This window comes from Engystomops pustulosus, chromosome 4, assembly GCF_040894005.1.
Source record: "Engystomops pustulosus chromosome 4, aEngPut4.maternal, whole genome shotgun sequence".
In the NCBI taxonomy this organism is placed as follows: domain Eukaryota; kingdom Metazoa; phylum Chordata; class Amphibia; order Anura; family Leptodactylidae; genus Engystomops; species Engystomops pustulosus.
The window spans coordinates 151,180,362-151,204,435 of NC_092414.1; the positions used below are offsets into that span (position 1 = coordinate 151,180,362).

Sequence of the window (24,074 nt, forward strand, 5' to 3'; positions counted from 1 at the left end):
TGGGGGATTTTGCCGTCTTCTGGCGCTAATAACTTTTTTATACTTTGGTTTACGGTGCTTTGGGAGGTGTCATTTTTTGCAGATTTTGATGACGTTTACAATGTTATAATTTTTAGGACTGTTTGATCATTTGATCACTTTTTATAGAATTTTTTTATTTTTTTTAAAATGGCAAAAAAGTGCCATTTTTTACTTTGGGCGCAATTTACCGTTATGGAAGAAAACGCAGTGAAAAAATGTTATAATATTTTTATAGATCGGGCATTTTCGGACGCGGCGATACCCAATGTGTTTATGATTTTTACTGTTTATTTATAGTTATATCAGTTCTAGGGAAAGGGGGTGATTTGAGTTTTTAGGGTTTTGTATTATAATTTTTTTTTAAACTTTTTTTTATTTTTATTTTTACTATTTTTCAGACTCCCTAGGGTACTTTAACCCTAGGTTGTCTGTACGATCCTAACATATACTGCCATACTACAGGATTTTACTCCCCATTCATTACAATGTGCTGATAGCTCATTGTAATGAATAGGTTAACCCGAAGTAGCCTCGGGTCTTCGTAAGGCTACCATGGCGATCGCTGCTCCCTCAGAAAGCCGGCGGCGGCGATCAGCAGGAAAACACTATCGCAAAATGCAAAGACTTACCGGCTCAGCCCTCTCCATGCACCCGCACCCGGCATGTGATGTAATACTACGTCACATGTCAGTAAGGGGTTAAATCAAGGATATCATCCCAGCACCATCGGAAATCAAATTGATTGTCCTGTTTCTTATTACTTGTCTCATAAACCATAGCCTTACTGAGTCCATTTGTGTATAAATGTGTGTTCTAATCAGATGTCTTTACTCAGGTCTCTTCACCAGGCATAGTGACGCCACGTTTGTTTACCAACAATCGTTAAATGGCAGAGCAGGGAACTTATTGTTCCCTGGCTCTGCCATAGGCTTAAGTCGGGGCATGTTCCATGTCCGCTAGTTATGGCCCGGTCAGCCCAGACCCAAATACACAGTGGGCGAATCTGGCGGTCATGCGATCGCTCGAATCGCCGTGGGTGGATGCCCCGGGAGCCCCCCCCCCCAGATTTCCGTTCACTAGTAGTAAACATAGAAGCTTTCTGTAGCATGACAGCAAGCAGAGATCTACAAATCCAACAGGAATTGATACAGAAAGTATATTGGAAAATAGTATAACTTTTTATGAATATGAAAATAACAATTTCTTTATATCCTCCTGCTTTTCACTTTGCATATTTAAATGCCAATTGCTCCCCGCCTGTAATGTCATCGGAGGGTGTGAATCAGTTACAATGACAGCTGGGAGGTTTCCAAACCTGTAATTAGGCAAACTGTATTTCAGTCTGCCATAACTGTAATAACTGCTACAGTGCCGACCCTCCAGTTCGCCCTGCAGGCAGGGAGTCCTTGCATCATATTTCTGTGCACTGTGTTCAGTACTTGGGATCAGACCACCTCAAAAACTGCAACAAATTCTGCACCAAGAAGGTTTTAAGGATGTATTTTTGACAGTGTGGGATTTAAGCTGCAGGTTCAATTTTGTGCCTAAACTTGCATGTTTTTTGTTTCAACAACTTGTGGAAACAAATACAGAAACCGCATTTCAGTAAGAAAAGACATTTTCCAGCTACTGCAAGAAAACCACAATAGCAATAGCAGAGGAGGTAAGAATGACACTGTGAAACGCGTGTGATTCCTCTGTAAAGAGAAGATCAGGTTTTGTTCCTCCTCAGCATGAGAAAAGGTCATTGCATTGAGGGTGCGGTCACATGTGACGGTTACATTGTATTTTTATTGTGTTTACATCCTTATATAAAGAATAAGAGATGTAATACTCTCCAGTGTTGATATATACAGAAACATGGAAGTGCCATTCTGCAGATTACATAGACAGGGCCATATGCAAATAACATTACTAACAAGGTTGAGTAAGCACAATGCCCCAGCATAATTACTGGTATGATGCCAGGTGAGTATGCCGCTATAGGAAATAATCTGGGTGGAAGGTCCCAGCATTCATCCACACATAACATTATGCTATGAATAAAACATATTGGTGGTTTGTAAACATTGGTTTACATAGGTTGCTTAACATTTATCTTTCATCCACAGGAACTGGAAGTTCAGGATAACCAGAACCAAGGCTTCAATATATTATTGAGGAGCACAGTGCAGGGCAATACTGTAATCCAGCGGAAACTAAACTGTAAGTGACTGAAGTATTTTTAGGGTCACAGATGGAGATGTGATGCCAAAGATAAAGACATCATTTTTTTAACGGTAAGGAAAAGTTTTGGGCCAGATGGAGCAGAAAAGTTAACTGTGAGTTGCTATATGCCACTTTTGAAAGTCCAGAATAAAATATATGTAAAAAAAAAACATATATATTCTTGTGCATAGGGGCAGCATTATGGTAGTCATAAACTTCTACATATGGCAGTTGTATTGTAAATATTTGAACTAATAAAGTAGTACTTTATATATATTAACATATTAACATACACTGTACATAGAAGCAGTGGGGAAGATTTATCAAGCTGCCTAATAGTAAGAATGTGCTTAGTTGCCCATGGCAACCAGATCAGCTTTCATTTTACCAGTGCTCATGAATAATTTAAAGGGGAGCTGTAATTGGTTGCCATGGGCAACTAGGCACATTCTTACTCTTAGGCCACCTGATAAATCTGCCCAAGTATTCTGGTACTTCTATTCTTGTAAATATTGAGAAATATCTAGATCCGCTTACTATAGCTGATCACACCAACTTGTGCTGACCTTGCCCTTTTGTATTTCCCAGTCCACCCCTGTGTGCACCATTGATCTATGCATGGTACAATTTAAAGAGTAACTATGTTCACTACAGAGTACGCATATGCCTCTTCATTCCTTTTTTTGGGGCTCTTGATTTCTGCATATTCTGCATTTGGTATGTTTGCTTTCACATCTGATTTAGATCCATAAGCACTCGATAAGGTCAGATTTGTGAGCTGTACTTCTGAATATTCAGCATCGATGGTTGGCACTGGGTTTTGTGCTAGTGAGTAAATAGTTCTGGGCATCTCCCCTTTCCGTTCACTTACTGCATAGGGCATACCTGAAAGATAGTAGATTTATATTTACAGTGTGCAAAAGAAATTCTGATCATTAAGTTTGTGTTCAGTATGTGTTATTGGTTAATCTTCTTTAATTTAACCCTGCCTTCACACACAATATTTTCAGTTTTTTTAAACAATAAAAATAGATTTAAATGTTTTTAATCTCATTTTAATAAGCCTTTACAGTGGCATTTTTTATTTTGATACATTTGGAACAGACTTCTCCATTTATATAAATGAAGACCTATAGAAAATGTCTATGCAGGAGAATACCATATTGAAATTGACAACAGAAACACAAATAATGACAAATACAATACAAATTTATATGTAGACTATACAAGTAACATTGCAAAAAGTAACATTGAAAAATTAAATAAGTACATTCTTCTACACTAATGTGCAGTAGGTTTAGAGTCCTTAAATCGTCTGTGCAAGGTAGATTCCACCAGCAATTCAGGCAAAGAGTACTGTTCAGACTGCCACCTGAATAGAATTCAATGGGGCAGATTTACTTACCCGGTCCTGTCGCGATCCCGTGGTGCGTTGTCCGACGGGTCTGCCACAATTCACTAAGCTAGTGCGACCGAGTTCCTGCATCCGTCGCTTCTGCGCCGAGGTCCGCCGGAGTTCACCTGCTTCTTCCCAGTGCTTGTAAGTGCGTGTCTTGCAACACAATTCTAAATGTTAAATCCTGTGCGTTGTCCGAATCCGTCGGGTTGTTCGACGGCCTGCCCCCCCATTTTTGTCTCGTGCAAGCCGATGCGCCAAAATCCAGTCATGTGCGCCAAAATCCAGGGGCAATTTGGCGCAAAGCGGAAATCGTCAGGAAACCCGCTCCGCAGAGCCTTAGTAAATATGCCACAGTGTCTTTTCTGCCTGACAGTCCAAACTGCTAAAGATCCAGACAAAGATGTAACATAGGTCTTAAGTCTTATAGGACAAGCCAGCTTTACATTCATTTGGTACTAAGTCCATTATTTAGCACTTGCTTCATTTTTTAGGTGAAAAGTTTTAGGTATTTATCCTCTCTAGGGAAGTATTGCTGTTTCTTTCAATCTATTTCTAGACAACCTTTAAATAATGGCAATTTCGGACACTAAACCACTGGTCCATAACTGCCTATGGGTAGTTTTGTATCCTAAATCATCCTGACAGGTGTCCATGATGTAACAACCTAAAACCATACCAGTCGATTATCCTAGCAAATGGGACTGTGCCCAGAACTTTCCCAGAATGTCTCTCCCCATTATCCCAGTTTCAATTCTGGAGCATGGCTAGATATGTTAAAATGATAAGTGTCTGCCGTTTAAGAGATGACATAATCAGTTTTGATTGTTGCAATGGTGCCTCCTGATCAAACCATAACCTTTGGAATAATGCAAAGGAAAATAATTCCCTGCAGGGATTCTGTGTTAGCTCCAGGATCCAATGTTTTTTCCTCCAGTATACACTAGAACTCACACTACACTGATCTGTCAAAGATCTCACATGTACATGCTCCTGAGCTGTCTATGTAATGGTTGACAATATAGCTGTATATGTCATGCAGATAACATATTACCAATGATGGCCTGATGTAGAAAAAGTGGGTAATTTCAGAAGAAACCTATGAATTAATGCTTATTCATTAAAGACCAATATAGTTATAATATAGGTCTCATTAATACTACATAAATAAGGTCAGTAGCTTATACTAATTTCTGGTTTAACTGTTCCAAAGTTACACACAATAAAAAAACTTTAGCATTATATATTGTACCATAATATTTAAACTTGTCCAATAGACAATAAACACTCATGTTATCATCTCTAAAATTAAAATTACTTACATTCATAGTCATCCGAAAGGCCTACAGGAGAGCTGACATAAAAAAAAAAAATTATAACAATGGATTATTACATAAGTAAACTGTATCATAGTTAGGGCTCTTTCACATTGGCTACTGATGTTTTTCATGTCCGTGGTTCAGTGATTTCCTCACTGGGTGTTTTCACATTGGCTTGTATTTTCACTCATCTGTTGTCTGTGGAAAAAATTATGAAACAGGTCTTGTTTTTTCCACTGATGTGGATCACGGAAGGCAATAGAAGTCTATGGGTCCGCAGAAAAAAAACTGATGAAACATCCGTGTTTTACACTGATGAGGCTGAAAAACCAGTTGTTTGCAAAGCAATGTTAAACCTTCTGCGTTTTTTTTGCGGACACAGAGGCAAAACAGAAGAAAAACGGAGTCAAAACAGAGAAAAAATACAACGGACACGCGACTGAAGCTGAGCACCAACGGCAATGTGAAAGAGCCCTAATGCGTTTTATTTTCCATTTTTCACTGAACCAATTTTGGCTTATGGACTCATAAAGTTTGGTTTTCTCTTACTTTTTCACAGATGCTTTACTGACCCATTTTTTTCAATGGGCCTTTTCACACTTTTTCCGTTTAGAACCTGTTCTTTTTGATTCCCTTATACTAAACACATTGAAAGGTTATAAGAATTGTAAAAGGTTGTAAAAATGTGATGTAGGTTAAACCTCACTCCCATAACATACAGGGGTCGCCTGAATAGCTCTACAACTCTTTTAATGACCTATCCACAGCCACAAAATGTGATACAGTCACAGAGATTTTGATGGAAAGTGTTTTAGGGCAGGTCACTAAATTTACAACAAATTTTTCATAGGCCATAATGTGTTAACTGTTTGCTAGCTGCAGCGGTGGTGTCTGCAGCTAACCTGCAATGGTTAACATGACATGAATGTATTACCTTGATTTGAATACCCATTAAAGTAGAAAATAAATAATAAAACAGGTTTAGTAAAATACATAAAAAATCACCTTGTATTTGTTTTCTTCCTTTTGTCTGTTGAAATAGAGTAGAATAGAGAATGTTACATTACATTATTAGCATGCACACATTCATCAATTAATACATCTTGAAAGGGTAAAGTTTAGATTTTTAGGATTGGGGTGGGGAAAGAAGACAGAAGTTGAATGTTTTTATTTTAGAACTATTGGATCGTTTAGTTTCACATGTCCAAACTGGTATGCTCTGTTTGTCGATTATAGCTATATCATTAACACCATAAAGTGGGTACATTGCCCGATCTTAGTCCAATCAAACTGGATTGTTCATAAATTAGTTTTGTGAATGGGCATGGCGTGACCCCTTTTGATATTATATTGTAAGTAAATACTGAAATGTATAATGCAAGGGCTTTTCTGTGCGGAAACCTGTTTTCTTGGTCCTCTGTGATATGCACAAAAAATAATTGCACATTACTTTATTTGAATTTGTAAAAATACCCTGAATCTCTAAATCCAGCAATCTATATTTTATAAACTTACCTCTATTTTTGATGCAAAAATAAGCGAGCAATACAATGAACAGCACTGCAACCAACCCTCCTATAGGTCCAGCAATAATATATAAAGGAATTTCTGTAAAACAACAATCACTTGATTATTACTCATATTTGCGTGAGGCTTTAAGGAAATCTACCAACACAATTAAGCATGATAAATAAGTGATGCTTACTCATAGACCCAGGCAACGTGACTGTGGTAATCTTCTTATATTTGTTATTTATGGCCTTCTTCTTTCTAAAATCTACTTTTATAATTATTCTACTGAGCCTTAGGGGCCCTGGTTTCCGGCTTCCAGAGGCCCTCAGTGATGTCTTTCAGGCTGTTACACTTTCCGCTGCTGATTGATTACACAGGCAGAGGAAGGAGGGAGAGATCATGGGTTGGGTGAGACATATCCTGCTTACTGTAACAACCTGTAAATCTGCAGCACAGTGGGGCTCTGGTTACGCCCCCACAGCCCGCCAGGCTCATTAGCTTAATTTAAAGGTTAATTTTGGTTGGTGTACATTAAGGCTTTAAGTAGGCTGTGATCTAAAGCAGTAAAATTGGGCTACACATTGGAACATATAATCTTATCACAGCACAGAATCAAAATTAATATCTGTTTTCTCAGTTAATTGTTTTAATCACCAAGCACTCTGTCAATTCTAACCTACCTGCACATTCCCTGTACTGTGCCATATCATGAATATCCTAATTTTTACTGTAAAAATGCATCACATATACACTACATTAAATCATATGTATATCATTACCTCTTGGCTCATTTGCCTCTGTGGAATTAGAGCCTCCACCCCAATGTTCAGTGCCTGATTTATGCTATGTGTATAAATATTACATAAAGATAAATATATACAACATCAAAATAAAAGAAGTCACACTCTTTTTACACTCATGCAGTCTAAGGCTAGTTGCACCTGAACCAGCTCAGTCCATGGAAACTGACCTGTGTGCTGGTGAGATTCCACGGACCAAGCCAAACCCTAGTCAAAGTAGAAATAAGGATCTGGCTGAGCCCTAAAAGATAAAAGCTGCATTCATGAAGGGATTTTCCAATATAACTAAAAACTGTGCATATGTGCTCTGGTGCTTGTGGCCGCCAACACCTGCAACCCTACTGGAGGAGTCAACAACAAAGGAAACTGCAGGTATGTATTCTTTCCTGGACAGATGGAAAAACCACTTAATTTGTAAAAATATGTACATAAAAGGCAAATAGCTTTTTGTGCTAACAGCTTGATATAATTGTGGACCTTAAAGAGGTTGTCCAAAAGATATAAAAAAAATTAGTGCTGCAGCTGGGGGAAACGGCTGGTACAGCACTGGGAAAGGAGACGTGCCCGGCCAAAGCTGTCTGGGCTCAAACAAACGGGCACGGCATGGAGTTACCATGGGGCGGGACTCTAGGAGGGACTAAGCAGGCAAGTGCATGTTTGTTTTTTTCTGTAGCCCCCAAGACCCCCGGCCCCGCCACATTGCTATTTCGTTAGCTCTCGGACAACCGCTTTAACTTGTAGATGCAAAGTTCACTATAAATGTGTGCATAAAATGTACATTGCTTTTCATTTTCTACCCTTTGCAACATTACCTGCAAGCCTGATAAGACAGCTAATCACAAAATGAGTTAGCATACTACATAAGACAGCTAATCACAAAATGAGTTAGCATACTACCTACCTACTAATAATCAGGAAACTACATTATTATAAAACAATAGAAGACAGGAGTACACTAGCCCAGGTTAACTAAAACAGTAAGGAGTGTGAGTAGTATAATATGCAATTGAATATACCTGATGTGGACATTGGATCTTCATCTCCAGTTACTTTAAGTGAATATTTATTTAAGATCTTCCATTTCCAACTACCCTCAGAGTGAAAATATTTGATACATAAATATTCCCCACTGTCAGATGATGTGAGATTAACAAGGTCCAGTTGAATTGTTTGATTTGAGTCACTTAGGGCTGTTAGATTCCGAAAATGTATTCTTTTTTCATCATCTGTGTCATTACGGGAGCAGCAGAGTTGATGCAAAGAAAACTCATGGTCCGTTGATGATCGTCTTGCTGCAGCTGAATATATACACTTAGATATATCTTGTTGTTTAACAATCCACAACAAAGTGTATGAAGAAGTGTCAATAAAGTGACTTTGGAAGGTAACATTTTCACCAATCGGCTTTGCAATTTTTTTTGACTTGCCTGCGTTATTTCCTGCAAAGACAAGTAATTGCCAATATTCAGCCTTTTATCACAGAAATGTCCTAACCTGAGAATGGCTCTTACATATAGAGCTTTGTTTGTATATAAAGGATAGTACATACCTGTAATAATTGGGATAACAATCAATATCTTGTTTGTTTTACAGCTTACATTAGAAAGTTTTTCGCTTTCATCACATGTAAATATTCCACCATCCTGCAGAACTTCATGCGTTTTACTTTTATTGGTAATAACTCTTTTGAAGTATTCAGCATCATATGTATACCATACAAAATTCTTTTGTCTGTAGCCATTGCAGGTAATATTCCCGGTCCTCTCTTGGAGTATACTATCTGCATAGACTGTAAAATATTTAGAAATAACATAGCTATTCATTCTTAGAATACAGGGAGTTACATACAATACAATAAATATAAATGCTACATAATAAATACAGCACATTAAAGGTATTGAATGATTAATAGAAATTCCATGTATAGAGCAACAACATAGACAGAAATTGACAGTACTGGCAGATAATGAACAAGATCTTAACCATTTACAGTTTTGCTAGTTGGGAAACACAATTGTAGCTTTTTATTCATGCTCTATACACTTACCAATGGCTGTGATGGGAATAACCCTTTAAAGAGAACCTGTCAGGCAAATTAACCCCCTACACTAAATATATTTTCATAAACTGCCATTAGAAAGCATTGCGTCTATCCAGTCATTGTCCCTCGAAATGCCTGTAAATGACCTGTGAGATGTCCAATGAGTCATTATCATATTCCAGCTGTCCAGCTTATTCATGAGTGGGAGACACAGCCACACCCCCCAGTGCTTGACTGACAGCCTGTATAATGGTGTGAGGTATAATGGTGTAATGGCTCCTCCATGTGCTTCCTGGTGCTGGCAGCCACGCCCCCTGCAGCCTGTGTGTATATAGGAGAGATACTCCTATACCAATGATGGCAAACCTTTTATAGATCAGGTGACCAAACTTCAACCAAAACCTACTTATTACCATCGAGTGCCAACTTGACAATTTAAGCAATAACTTATTGCTCTCTTTTGTTCCACAATAGTCAATCGTATCAGCCCCCTGAGGACAATACAGTTGAAAGCAGGAAGGCATCATTGTAGCTTCTCTCCAGGGTCTTTCTGTACAGGAAGAATCGTGGGGCCAGTAGTAGGACCTCCAAAAATATTCTGGGCCTGTTCACACCTTCTTACTCCTATTGCAGTTCCAATCAGTCAAGGATACGTCACTTTAAAAGAGTGCCAAGAGCTGCATCTCAATGGTCTAGGACTGCAGGAAGATTTAAGTCCTGTCTGGTGAACTTTGTCCTGGGGCGACAGCCTAGGTGCCCACAGAAAGGTCCCCGAGTTCCACCTCTGGCACCCGTGCCATAGGTTCGCCATCACTGTCCTATACACATGACTGACCGTCTGTTTAATGGTGTAATGGGGGCTATGCTCCCTGCAGCCTGTGTGTGTTTAGGAGAGATACTCCTATACACATGACTGACAGCCTGTATAACAATGTGAGGTATAATGCTGTAATGGCTCCTCCATGTGCTTCCTGGTGCTGGCACCCCCTGCAGCCTGTGTATGTATAGGAGAGATACAACAGCTCCAGGCAGCCATGTTATAGCAGAACATGTCAGGTACATGTGTAGATGATATCTGTGTCTCACACATGTGTATAGCAGAACAAAGCAAGTCAGCAGATAAAGCACAGACACTAGCAATGCTTTACTATACATTACACACAGACATGAGCAGGGGGAGGAGAGGGGTAACAGGGTTTACATCACTGCCTCTAACCACGAGAACAGCCTCATTTACGTAATAAAGAAAAGATGATTTTATAATGATTAATGTATGAATTGACTAGGTAAAGGTTAGGATGGGATCCTTGCGAGCTGCTCCAACATGTAGTGGTGACAGAAATAGCTGCAGAGACTTGATGACAGGTGTCCTTTAAAGGAAATCTATCAAAATCCAGCATGATAAACCAGGGACACCAACTCATAGATCCAGGCACCAGGACTGTGGTCATTTTCTTATATTTGTTATTCATGGCCTTTTTCCTTTTAATATACACTACAAATATAAATTATGTGATTGAACCAGAGGGGCTAGCCTAGCCCCACTGTGATGTGGTTTTACAGACTGTTACACTGTTTCATCTTCCCCCTGCAGATTTAGGTGATTTTAGAAGAAAGAAGGAGATGGATAACAAATATAAGAAAATTATCACATTCATGGTGCCTGGGTTTATGAGTAAGTGTCACTGGTATTTTATGCTTGACTTTGATAGTAGATTTCCTTTAACATTCTATTATATGTATATATATTAAAAATCTCCTATTGGACATACAAATTTTTAGAGATTATTCAGAAATACATGTTTTAAAAAATAAACACAGCAGCCCTTTTCTGACTGTGTGCTTCTGTTATTTATTCCCCACCTTCCAAAAGCCAAAACCTTTTCAGTTTTCATAGACATATGAGGGCTTATTATCTATGGACCATATTGTACTTCTTAATGGCACCATTATTCTGTGCAATACACTGTAAAGCTGTAAAAAATAGTAACTATTACATACACTACCTAGCCTATTCAGCTAGACAATGTCTAGTCTATAACAATGACCTTCGTGATTACAGGTTCCCTTTCCCTGTTATGAATATTCACTATATATATAAAATATATATATATATATATATATATATATATATATATACACTCACCGGCCACTTTATTAGGTACACCTGTCCAACTGCTCGTTGACACTTAATTTCTAATCAGCCAATCACATGACGGCAACTCAGTGCATTTAGGCATGTAGACATGGTCAAGACAATCTCCTGCAGTTCAAACCGAGCATCAGTTGGGGAAGAAAGGTGATTTGAGTGCCTTTGAACGTGGCATGGTTGTTGGTGCCAGAAGGGCTGGTCTGAGTATTTCAGAAACTGCTGATCTACTGGGATTTTCACGCACAACCATCTCTAGGGTTTACAGAGAATGGTCCGAAAAAGAAAAAACATCCAGTGAGCGGCAGTTCAGTGGGCGGAAATGCCTTGTTGATGCCAGAGGTCAGAGGAGAATGGGCAGACTGGTCCGAGCTGATAGAAAGGCAACAGTGACTCAAATCGCCACCCGTTACAACCAAGGTAGGCAGAAGAGCATCTCTGAATGCACAGTACGTCGAACTTTGAGGCAGATGGGCTACAGCAGCAGAAGACCACACCGGCTGCCACTCCTTTCAGCTAAGAACAGGAAACTGAGGCTACAATTTGCACAAGCTCATCGAAATTGGACAGTAGAAGATTGGAAAAACGTTGCCTGGTCTGATGAGTCTCGATTTCTGCTGCGACATTCAGATGGTAGGGTCAGAATTTGGCGTCAACAACATGAAAGCATGGATCCATCCTGCCTTGTATCAACGGTTCAGGCTGGTGGTGGTGGTGTCATGGTGTGGGGAATATTTTCTTGGCACTCTTTGGGCCCCTGGGTGCCAATTGAACATTGTTGCAACGCCACAGCCTACCTGAGTAATGTTGCTGACCATGTCCATCCCTTTATGACCACAATGTACCCAACATCTGATGGCTACTTTCAGCAGGGTAATGCGCCATGTCATAAAGCTGGAATCATCTCAGACTGGTTTCTTGAACATGACAATGAGTTCACTGTACTCAAATGGCCTCCACAGTCACCAGATCTCAATCCAATAGAGTATCTTTGGGATGTGATGTAACGGGAGATTCGCATCATGGATGTGCAGCCGACAAATCTGCGGCAAATGTGTGATACCATCATGTCAATATGGACCAAAATCTCTGAGGAATGCTTCCAGCTCCTTGTTGAATCTATGCCACGAAGAATTGAGGCAGTTCTGAAGGCAAAAGGGGGTCCAACCCGTTACTAGCATGGTGTACTTAATAAAATGGCCGGTGAGTGTAATATATATATATATATATATATATATATATATATATATATATATATATATATATATATATATATAATATAGGACATGGAGCTGAAGCATGGTTCCCACAGAGGTGCCCAGTACTTTTCTCTATTGAATGTGACAGAATCTCATGCTGTGCTCCATTATATCTGTATATACAAAGGTATTACAATGCACTGCTTCCAGGGGTGTATGAAGAAATACAGCACTAGCTGGTGGAATCACTACAGCACAAATTGCTTAGTTAATAATACAAAAAGTTATTGTAACATTTCACATGTAATATTTTCATCCTAAAATAATTGTTCCAATGAAACTTACCTTTACCTTCATAAGTTAGTGAATAAATTATCAGATTCGTTAAAATGCTCCTCACAGTGAACATTTTCACAATGATTTGAACAAAAACTGCAGCCTACAACCTTATCACACACTTCAACCACATACTTCCTTTAAAGAGAAAAACAACCTTGTGTGGCTTAAAAGAGGAAGAGTGATAATCATTGAAACAAGGGGGAGAACATTTTTTGGAAGTTTACTTTTTAAGAAATAAGGTTAATATAAAAATGTATTATTAAACTAATAAATCAAATAGAATGCCCACAATACATTACATACATATAAAAGTGACATACAACATAAAAAGTGAAAATCACTATACACACCCCACATATGGTATTAGCATGTCTATAATGACCCATGCAATAAAACAAAATTATGATTGACTCTGCACAATGAACTGCATGAAAAAAATTAAAAACCCACCACAAATTACGATTTTTAGCTATTTTGTCCCACATAAAATGCAATAAAAAGTGATCAAAAAATATCTATACCAAAATGGCACTTATGTACAACATGTCCTATAAAACAAGCTCTCAATCAGCTCTTATGCCCTTGGAAAATTGCAATAGAAAAATGATTCTTCCCCACATTAGGTTTTATTCTACAAAATTACTAAAAGGTAAGAAAAAAAATAGAAATTTGATATTGCATTAAGTGCACTGGCCCATAGAATAAAGATAACATATAACTTAGGCTATAAAATGAACACCAACTAATATATATTTTCAGCAATAGGATACAACCACCTCAAAACAGTATCACTGAAAAATGCATCTCATCCCGCATGTAGGGCTTCTAGGCTAGTGAACCCCCTGGACCACCACGAACGATGACACAAGCCGACACCTGGGACCGGAATCTAAGTGGCACCCAGTTTTCACCAGATCCTGCAAAGGTTCAGGTCAGAGACGGTGTAGGAGCTCAGGGCCTGTAGCGGAGGAGTGTAAACAAGAACAGGTCTGGGGTCACAACATGAGGTCAATACAGGGGAATGGAGCAAAGGTACAAGCATTCTCTTATGCATTAAGCATGAAGATCCAGAGGGGAATGCTGAGAGAAACTGGCTTTTAACAGAATCCAGGAAGTGGCCAGTGCCAATCAGCGGTGCGATGGGAACACATGCGCTGGGATGGTAGTAGGAGCATGGAGAGGTGAGTAAGGCTGGGAAGGAGTGGCCGCCAAAGAGAGGAGCACTGGTGCGCCTGTGACCCAAGATGTGGGTCGTAGGAGCAGCCGTGACAACTAAAAAAAACTGCTTAATCATACAGCGCAAAACTGGCTCTAGACAGAGTTCATACTAAACCCCTACAAAAATGTAACCTCAACACTATTCTCTATCACTATTTGCTATTCACTAAAATCAGACTGGACTTCTATTTAAGAACCTGCTTGGCTTTCACAACATTAATACAGCAAAAGCTTACCCTGTTCTGACCACTTATCTCTAATTAGCTTGACATAAAATGACCAGCAGGGGTAGATTAATGTCACTGTCCCACGTGCAGAGTGTGGCAGATTACTCAAAACTGGCGCACAGTCTTCATGAATCTGGCGCCCCCTGCACTTTTTTTTTTTGGTGCACTTTGTTCATGCTTTTTTGTGGCACAGACACAATTATGGCACCTGTCAGTAATAAATGTGGCGCAAACTCAGACTAAGCACTAACACACCCCTTTTTTACATGTGTAAGCAGTTTGAATGTTCTTTTCAGTGCAAAGTCAGACAGAAAACTGGCGCAAACACACAAAAAATGTGGTCCACTGTGGGAGAAATTATGGAGGAACTGTCAGCCATAAAAAAGGCTGTGACTAAAGTAAGCAGCTCCTAGCGCTACCTCAGAAGTAGAAGTGTTACACTGGTAGCTTTATGAGAACCCTCCGATAAATGTAGCAGACAATGCCGCAATGTACAATAGGAATACTAAGCTCATAGTAATCCGGCGTATTGATGAGGGGGGCGGTCCGAGGTGCTGCTTCTCCCCCAGACTGCCCCCCCCCCACTCCATAGGCTGGTGGTGACTGCCATGCAGCAGTCACCGCCTCCTAAACCCGCCCCCACATGAATACGCTGGACCAAGCTCACAGCGCGGCAGTGTCTGCTAGCCTTTTTGGAGAGTTCCCATAAAGCTAGCAGTGTAACACTGCTACATCTGAGGTAGCCCTAGGAGCTGCTTACTTTAGTAAGCCTTTTTTATGGGTGACAGGTCCTCTTTAAGTTTGATTATTTTCTGGCTGCTTACCCTTCTCGTCTTCCTCTTTCTGCTGCTCTTCCTTCTCTTTGAAACATGTCAAGACTGAAATTAACAAACCTCCAGCTCATAATGAGTCATTTTGATGTTAAAAAATACTTAAAACCTAACATAACCTATCCAACTAGAGATGCAGTCCATAGGGCAGCCAGAGGAGGGGGTGGCTCCGGTAGTATTGTGCTGTTTGTCTTGTAATTTATTTTTCATAAATATTCTATACTTTTGTTGGAGACCACAACAGTGAAAAACAGACATGTGCCAGCTGCACTAACTGCAATAATTTTTAATGGATCAGTGACCAGCATGCTTCTTTACAGTTTGCACTTCTACTGTACATGGCAGTCTCCCTTATACTGAACTGATGTACCCACTGCACAGAGCTGGGAAAGTCAGGTTGGTTCATTGCTCCCTTGTTCCTGTTGCAGCAAAAAGCTCTAGGTGAGCCCTCTGTCTTCCCCTGGTGTAGTGCATCTTTATTAATTGTACTTTATATGGGGCGTGTAAAGCAGATAAGGTGCTTAAATGCTATCGGTATAGTTTGAATGCACTACAACTTCCCCTGTAAGGCAGTCTACCAAAAGGTTAATGAATTGTGCACTATTGTGAATTGTGAATTGTGCTTTCTCCAAGCCCTTGTTCTCCACTAAACAGAATGTTTAAATTATCCCAGCTACAAGATTTTCAGAGAATGGCTCCAAAAGCTTCTTGCTAACCAAAACAAAACAAGGGGAAGAAAACAGGCTGAAGGACAACTATCTCTCATAAGTGTCAAGGAGAAACTGGTAAACACGCAAACAGGTTACACAAAAATTAAGTTTGAGTCATGACATTGGCTGGATAGGTCAACAGCATGACCCCCGGCTAAGACTAAGATGTCCGCTTGGTCCAAAATGGCATCTTGTAGATGAATATATCACTAACTGACACATTTGTGTATCTCCTGTAAGCTGCTTTCACGTTTGTAAAAGACTCTTTTAGAAGTAACAAATCTTACAAAATTCCCTGGAAAAAAAAAATTGTTCTGCACAGTCTTGTCCAGTAACCCATTTGGGCTCCCTGACAGGTATAGGACCCACTGGACGCTATTGGTGTCCATCATTTTAAGAATTCTGTACTTCTGCTTTTTTTCAGTGGTGAGAAAACAGATTTATTTTCACTTGTGACATGTAATGGGGGGGGGGGGGGGGGCACTGGCACCAATGAGGACTTTACATTTTAATAGTGAAAGATTGACATAAGGGAACCTTCATGCACGTCTGTTGTAAATGATGGTGAATGGAAGTACTTCCATTTACGATAAGTATTTTATTTCCGTTATTCTCCCCACCTCCATGACATTAAAAATTACCAGTGGGCAGCATATGACATACCAATGCACATTAGGAGTTTAGTTATAGTTCTGCCCTCAATTAAATGTATTACAAATTTGTACTGAGAAAGAAAAAGGAGGCATAGTAACTTTTATTCAGTCATTTGAAATCAGGGGATGCTATATATACAGCACAGCACTGTTTCACCCCAATCACCGTGAGTGTTGCACCCACACCCCTACTGTAGTACACACTATGCATGTCTGTATATTTATTTTATATATCACAATATTTAATTCAGTATAATTTTTTTCAGTTGGAGGAGTTAAATTATTTTGGGTGCAATGACAACTATTGGATAGTAATATATACCTTTATTTTTTTTATTAATTGGGCTGAAAATAAAATAACAAAACCACTTCATTACCAAAGCCACATGATGACTATATCCCATGGCTTGCATCTTAAAGCAGTAGTGCTGAAGTGATAGAAACCCTGACACACTCATTATCAGCTGTACCAGTGTTTTAAAGATACCGGTACATATAATATTAAAGGTTCTGGTAGTTTAGTACTCAATGCTGCCAGTCCTGTCCTAATACTACCGTACATTGATGGGTCACAGCGTCAAAAAAGGGAGCTGAGACCAGGCCTAATTTTCCTGGCGATGTAACTGGGTTCCACACGGAAGGGAGCAGATTGTTCCCTTCTCCGATTGTTACACCTGGTTAAATGTCATTCCCACCTTTGTAGAGCCAAAACAAACAGTTACTGTATGGCATTGTGGGAGCTACAGCACATGTAGACACATGAATTTGTGTGGTGTACTGTTTTTTGTTTTTGTTTTTTAGTTTATTTTTTTTTTTAAATCTTTATTAAATAAATATAATTCCAAAATCATTTTACATAATTCAAACCGGCATTTATAATTTACATCATTCATAGTAAACACAGAAGTGTATAATAAAAATTTACATATACCAATTCCCCCCCACCCCCCACCCCCAATTTCCCCACTGGAAGGGAGAAAGAAAATAAGGGGAAAAAAAAATTATAAATCAGTATCTAACTACCATTTATCCCATATTTTGCTTCTCTGTGACCCAAGCGATTTATTGCTAGTCCGAATTTGTTCATATTTTTTAATTTGGCAGGTGAGTTTATACCAATTTTCCATTTTAGGTTGTTCCTGAGATCCCCATTTCCGGGCAAGGCAGATTAGCGCTGCATTCATAAGTTTTGTTATCAATTTTCAATATTGGTTCTTAACCCTCTCCTGATCCAGTAGCCCGAAGATAGCTGTGGTGGCTGTTGGCTCCAGAGCTATATCAAGAGATGTTGAAATCTGTTTAAAGATCTCTTCCCAATAAGTTTGAATAACAGGACAGAGCCAGACCAAATGAATAAAATCTGCTTCTGCAGCTTGACACTTCTAACAATTTGAATTGGCCATAATCCCCATTTTATATAAATCTGCCGGTGTATAATATAATTGGTGAACAAAAAAAAACTGTAGTAACCTGTGATTCCAGTTACTGGATCCTTTCTTCGTGTTCCTTAAAATTTTACTCCATTCATTCTCATTAAGGGCTCCTATCACTTTTTCCCACCTATTTCGTGCCTTATATTTCAAGTGGACGGCAAAACTATTTCTGTTACTATTTTTAACATTCCTAATAACATCCAAACATTCATGTGTTACTAAACTATACATGTGCTGGTGAGCCTTACTCTGTGTACTAGTTGTCTGTAATTTAACCAATCACCTTCTTGTAATGATGTGAAAGAAAGAATATGACCATCCTTAATTACTTGCGAAAGGTACCTGACCCCGACTTTTAACCAAAAAGATTTATCTGAGTTGCACATCTCCTCTTTTGGGCATACATTATCCCAAAATGGGGTTTCCTGTATATATCCTTGTAAGTGCAGAATTTTTTAAAAATGTTTCCATGATTTAGCTAGTGTCTTAACCAGCACCCAGTTCTTATATGGCTTCTCTTTCAAAAGGGAGCTCTCTAAATAATTCCAGCATTGACTCTGTTTTCCCATCGGACATCTGTGTCAATTTTACAAGTTGTTATCTTTCCATCCCACCAATCTTCTTATATGTGTGGCTAAATAGTACCCTTGAAAAAATGGTATACCCAGGCCTCCTCCCCCATCGGTCTATAGAGCAACTCCATCTTCATTCTAACTCTCTTTCTGCCCCAGATTAGTTTGTTCAATATTGATTCTATTAATTTGAAGAAGGAGTGATCTAGCCATATAGGTGCGGAGGACAGGGTGTATAAAATTTGAGGCAAGAGGGCCATTTTAATCAAACCGATCTTGTCCGCTTTGGACATCATAAGTCCATTCCAGCCCTGTATTCTGTTCTTCACGTTTTTAATTAAGGGGACAAGGTTAAGGTGATAGAATTCCTCTACACTCAAAGGCCACTTTATTAGGTACACCATGCTAGTAACGGGTTGGACCCCCTTTTGCCTTCAGAACTGCCTCAATTCTTCGTGGCATAGATTCAACAAGGTGCTGGCAGCATTCCTCCGAGATTTTGGTCCATATTGACATGATGGTATCACACATTTGCCGCAGATTTGTCGGCTGCACATCCATGATGCGAATCTCCCGTTCCACCACATCCCAAAGATGCTCTATTGGATTGAGATCTGGTGACTGTGGAGGCCATTTGAGTACAGTGAACTCATTGTCATGTTCAAGAAACCAGTCTGAGATGATTCCAGCTTTATGACATGGCGCATTATCCTGCTGAAAGTAGCCATCAGATGTTGGGTACATTGTGGTCATAAAGAGATGGACATGGTCAGCAACAATACTCAGGTAGGCTGTGGCGTTGCAACAATGTTCAATTGGCACCCAGGGGCCCAAAGAGTGCCAAGAAAATATTCCCCACACCATGACACCACCACCACCAGCCTGAACCGTTGATACAAGGCAGGATGGATCCATGCTTTCATGTTGTTGACGCCAAATTCTGACCCTACCATCTGAATGTCGCAGCAGAAATCGAGACTTATCAGACCAGGCAACGTTTTTCCAATCTTCTACTGTCCAATTTCGATGAGCTTGTGCAAATTGTAGCCTCAGTTTCCTGTTCTTAGCTGAAAGGAGTGGCAGCCGGTGTGGTCTTCTGCTGCTGTAGCCCATCTGCCTCAAAGTTCGACGTACTGTGCATTCAGAGATGCTCTTCTGCCTACCTTGGTTGTAACGGGTGGCGATTTGAGTCACTGTTGCCTTTCTATCAGCTCGAACCAGTCTGCCCATTCTCCTCTGGCATTAACAAGGCATTTCCGCCCACAGAACTGCCGCTCACTGGATGTTTTTTCTTTTTCGGACCATTCTCTGTAAACCCTAGAGATGGTTGTGCGTGAAAATCCCAGTAGATCAGCAGTTTCTGAAATACTCAGACCAGCCCTTCTGGCACCAACAACCATGCCACGTTCAAAGGCACTCAAATCACCTTTCTTCCCCATACTGATGCTCGGTTTGAACTGCAGGAGATTGTCTTGACCATGTCTACATGCCTAAATGCACTGAGTTGCCGCCATGTGATTGGCTGATCAGAAATTGGGGGTCATTTACTAAGGGCCCGATTCGCGTTTTCCCGACGTGTTACCCGAATATTTCGGATTTGCGCCGATTGTACCTGAATTGCCCCGGGATTTTGGCGCACGCGATCGGATTGTGGCGCATCGGCGCTGGCATGCACGCGACGTAAATAGGGGGCGTGGCCGAACAAAAACCCGACGGATTCGGAAAAAACGCCGCATTTAAGAAAAAAAATGTGTTGCGAAAATTACACTTACCTTCACCAGGTATAGGCCGGTGAATTTCAGGGCATTCCAGCGCGCCTCCGGGGAACTTCAGCGCAGCAGCGCCACCTGGTGGACGGCAGAGGAACTACCTTAGTGAATCCCGGCCGGACCCGAATCCACCGCAGAGAACGCGCCGCTGGATCGCGAACGGACCGGGTAAGTAAATCTGCCCCATTAAGTGTTAACGAGCAGTTGGACAGGTGTACCTAATAAAGTGGCCGGTGAGTGTGTATTGTTGGACACCTCGATACCCAGATATTTAAATCTATCTACACATGTCATACATCGTTCCTTGCTCGCCCACTCTCTCACTGTGTTATCAAGGGGCATTATGTTGGACTTGCCCCAAATTACAAATAGGGGATTGTATCAGGAGAATCCCGTATATATAAGACTACATCATCGGCATATAGGCATATTTTGTCTTTAGTGCCTCCGACACCTCCACCTTTAATATTTTCGGAGTTTCTGATTTTAATCGCTAGAGGTTCCATATATAGAGCTAACAAGAGGGGAGAGAGGGGGCATCCCTGCCTCGTACCATGTGATAATCCAAAAATTTCTGACTCCTTTTCTCTGACCCTAATTCTAGCTGTCGGTGCATTGTACATGATTTTAACCATGTTAATAAATTTGTCTCCGAGCCCGAATTTCCCCATGGTGTCCCAAAGGAAGCTCCACCCTATCGGACGCCTTAATCGCGTCTATCGAGAGGATGGAGCGGAGCTCCCCCTCTCCCATCTCAATGGCAGCATACAGCCTGTGGATGCAGTCCCACGTTCTATGGCCCGGAACAAAGCCATTCTGATCTGTGTGTACTATTTCAGATATAACTTTCTGCAGTCGTAACACAAGCAGTTTTGCTAATATTTTAAGGTCAGTATTTAACAAAGAAATCAGACGATATGAGGCAGCATCCACAGGGCACTTATCTTTTTTTAACATCAGGACTATGCCTGCTTCCGCCATAGATTTTGTCATCCTTCCATCTCAGATAAGTTCTTCAAGTACCTTAGTTAGCTTAGGGAGGAGAACATTACTATACTTCTTATAAAGGCTGAAGGGTAAACTGTCAGGGCCTGGTGAGGTGTATATCTCACGTAGTATATCTAAGATCTTATTGGGGTCCCTGGTTATGCTTCCCTCCTCTCCTTTTATTGCTGTAATAAATTTTTTTTCCCCGGGGTTTTGTATTTTGGCTGCTAAATACTTCCCAGGTTTGCCACCTTCGGTGAAACGGTCCGTGCTTGAAAAAAAGATTTGTGCTGTGCTTTCTCTGTCATGAACGTGCGCAATCTATTCCTAGTGTCCGTGACCTTGTCTCTATTTTCCTCTGATGGAAGTTTAATAAAGGCCTGTTCTACACAGGATAGCTCTCTTTTTAGACATTTTTCCTCTTGACCAAAGTCAGTTCTGGCCTGTTTAATATATTGTCTATATAGCGCCTTCATGTGTAATTTTAGTGCATCCCATCCGTAACTCAGATTTACTGAAGTGGAGTTTATTTCCCAGAACCACTGTATCTCTTTTTCAAGATCTAATTTAAGGGACAAAATTGTAATCCAGTATGGGTTCAATCTAAACCTTCTGACAATTCTCTCTTTTGATTTCAAAATAATCATTACGGGAGAGTGGTCTGATATTGTAATTGCAACATCCCCCACCGGGGCCTAGCCTTTTCTCAGGGCCTGGAGTCAGCCGGGGCCCGCAGTACCTGAGTGGCTGGCGGTTGCGGCCTAGGCACGCTAGTGTCACGGTGCTTGGTATGGGGAACCGGAGGGCTGTCCTACAGCCTGGCAGGTCTCCAGCAGGGTGGTGTTGGCAAGAAATGATGAGGGAGAGGCTGCTATAGCGGATCTCCCTGGGGCAACCCTTTGGTGTCTAGAGTATGAGTCTCTGTGTGGTGGACAGGGTGCCCGTGATGGTGACAGCCGGAGTAGCAGGGACCAGACGGAGGCAGAGGTTGAACAAAAACAACTTACAGTTCTTTATTGGAACCGATAGGAACCGCAGCAACGTGCCTTTAACAAAATGGTGGAGTGCTGAGATGCATTTGGAGGGATTCACAGGAGGGATCATCAGCCTGGATGCAAGGGCAGGCTGGGAGGTAGCTGTGTCCTAGTAGGATGCTTCAGCTTTATCCTGGAGTACTTCAGGTATCACCCTGGAAGGTAGGATGATACCCCTTTCCTCTCTCTGTCTTTCTCACTACACTTTACAGTCTCACTGCTTGGTCTGACTGGCTAGTCTTTCTGACTGAATCCTGTCAGACTCACTTCTCTGGCTGAACTGACTGTTGGAAATCTCCAACCGTCACTTTTTCTCAGCTCTTGGTCATGTGGTGGTTACTCCTCCAATTACATCCCAGCTTACAATACATTAAGATAATACATGTGATTGGATGACACATTTTACATCACATAAAGCAATTAACTCCTGCCTTACCAGGCAGGATCTACCACTGCAGAGTTCATCTGTGTTATCTAGTGTTATGTAGTGACATGCTGTGAGGCTAATCAGACCCTACACAGGCTGCAAGCTACATGGTGGGACGTATTTGCAAACACAGCTCTGCCTTGCATCGGCGAGGGTGTTGCATAATGTTTTCGTAGTTCATTTTACGTATTAAATTAAAGAAAGAGACATTTGTCAGACACAAATCAATTCGTGAAAGGGTTTGATTCGTTTGGCTGCTACAAGAGTAGGCTCTCTGCTGTCCATATAATTTCCGCCATACATCAACCCAGCCTAGATCTTGACATAAGTGAGCTAACCTACTCTTCCTTTCAGTGTATGTACCTGAGTTCTGTGTTGCTCTGAGTCTGTCCCTCTCTTCCTCCATAATCATATTAAAATCCCCCATAACCAGTATGGGGCAGTTACCATGTTTTTCCACAAAATCTAGTAATAAGCGTAGAACTTCAAATGTGGCAGGAGGTGGCAGATAGACAAAGGCCAGTATGATATTTAAACCATTCAGTTTACCGTGGATAAAAATGTATCTCCCTATCTTGTCCACTAAAACTCTGTCCACTTTCAAGTCTACATCTCTGTGTACAAGCTCTGATACACCCTTGGAAAATATGTTACCGAAGGAGTGAAACTCTCTGCCTATCCATTTTTTCTTAAATCTAAGGGCTGAGTCTGGAGTCAAATGGGTTTCAATTAAGCACACGATTGCTGGGAGATGCTTATTTATAACAGCAAAGACTTGCATACGTTTCAGTCTATCGATGGAGCCTATAATATTCCACGTTAATATGCGCGTCTCCCCTGCCATTCAAGAAAAAAGAGAAGAGAAAAACAAAAAAAGAAAAGAAAAAACCCTGCCAGCGGTATCCCTCCCCCCCTCACCTGACCCATTTCCATCACTCCCACCATAGGTCTCTAAGTCTCCACTCTCACCTGACCCTCCCCTTAACCTAAGCCCAACTCCGCATTACAGATCAGATCATGTTTTATTACTTTTGTGTATTATCCCCTTACAACCCCTGTTAACAGTAACACTTAAGGCCCTGTTGGTCTAACCAACTTGTGGCTTCTTCAACAGTCGAGAAAAAACAGGTACCATCAGGAAACCAGGGAACATCAGAGCGTACTGTACCTTTGCTTCCAGCAATCTTTTTTTAACCCCTCTAAAGCTACCTCTTTACAACTGCGTGTCCC

General features: G+C 40.6%; 1 protein-coding gene across 2 annotated transcripts; it reads right to left on the reverse strand.

The window, feature by feature from the left end:
- Window positions 1-334: 334 nt before the first annotated feature.
- Window positions 335-23,002, reverse strand: LOC140127419 (uncharacterized). 2 transcript variants are annotated; one of them, XM_072148097.1, is made up of 7 exons: window positions 22,391-23,002; window positions 8,806-9,045; window positions 8,273-8,695; window positions 6,460-6,552; window positions 5,950-5,974; window positions 4,948-4,979; window positions 335-3,114 (listed from the first exon to the last, which is right to left on the reverse strand). In XM_072148097.1, the coding sequence occupies exons 1-7, from the start codon at window positions 22,485-22,487 to the stop codon at window positions 2,858-2,860; spliced, it is 1,167 nt and encodes a 388-aa protein (XP_072004198.1). In that variant the 5' UTR covers window positions 22,488-23,002; the 3' UTR covers window positions 335-2,857. The 2 variants fall into 2 exon arrangements, with proteins under 2 accessions (XP_072004198.1, XP_072004199.1); XM_072148098.1 differs by lacking the exon at window positions 22,391-23,002 and adding an exon at window positions 12,991-13,066.
- Window positions 23,003-24,074: the final 1,072 nt, after the last annotated feature.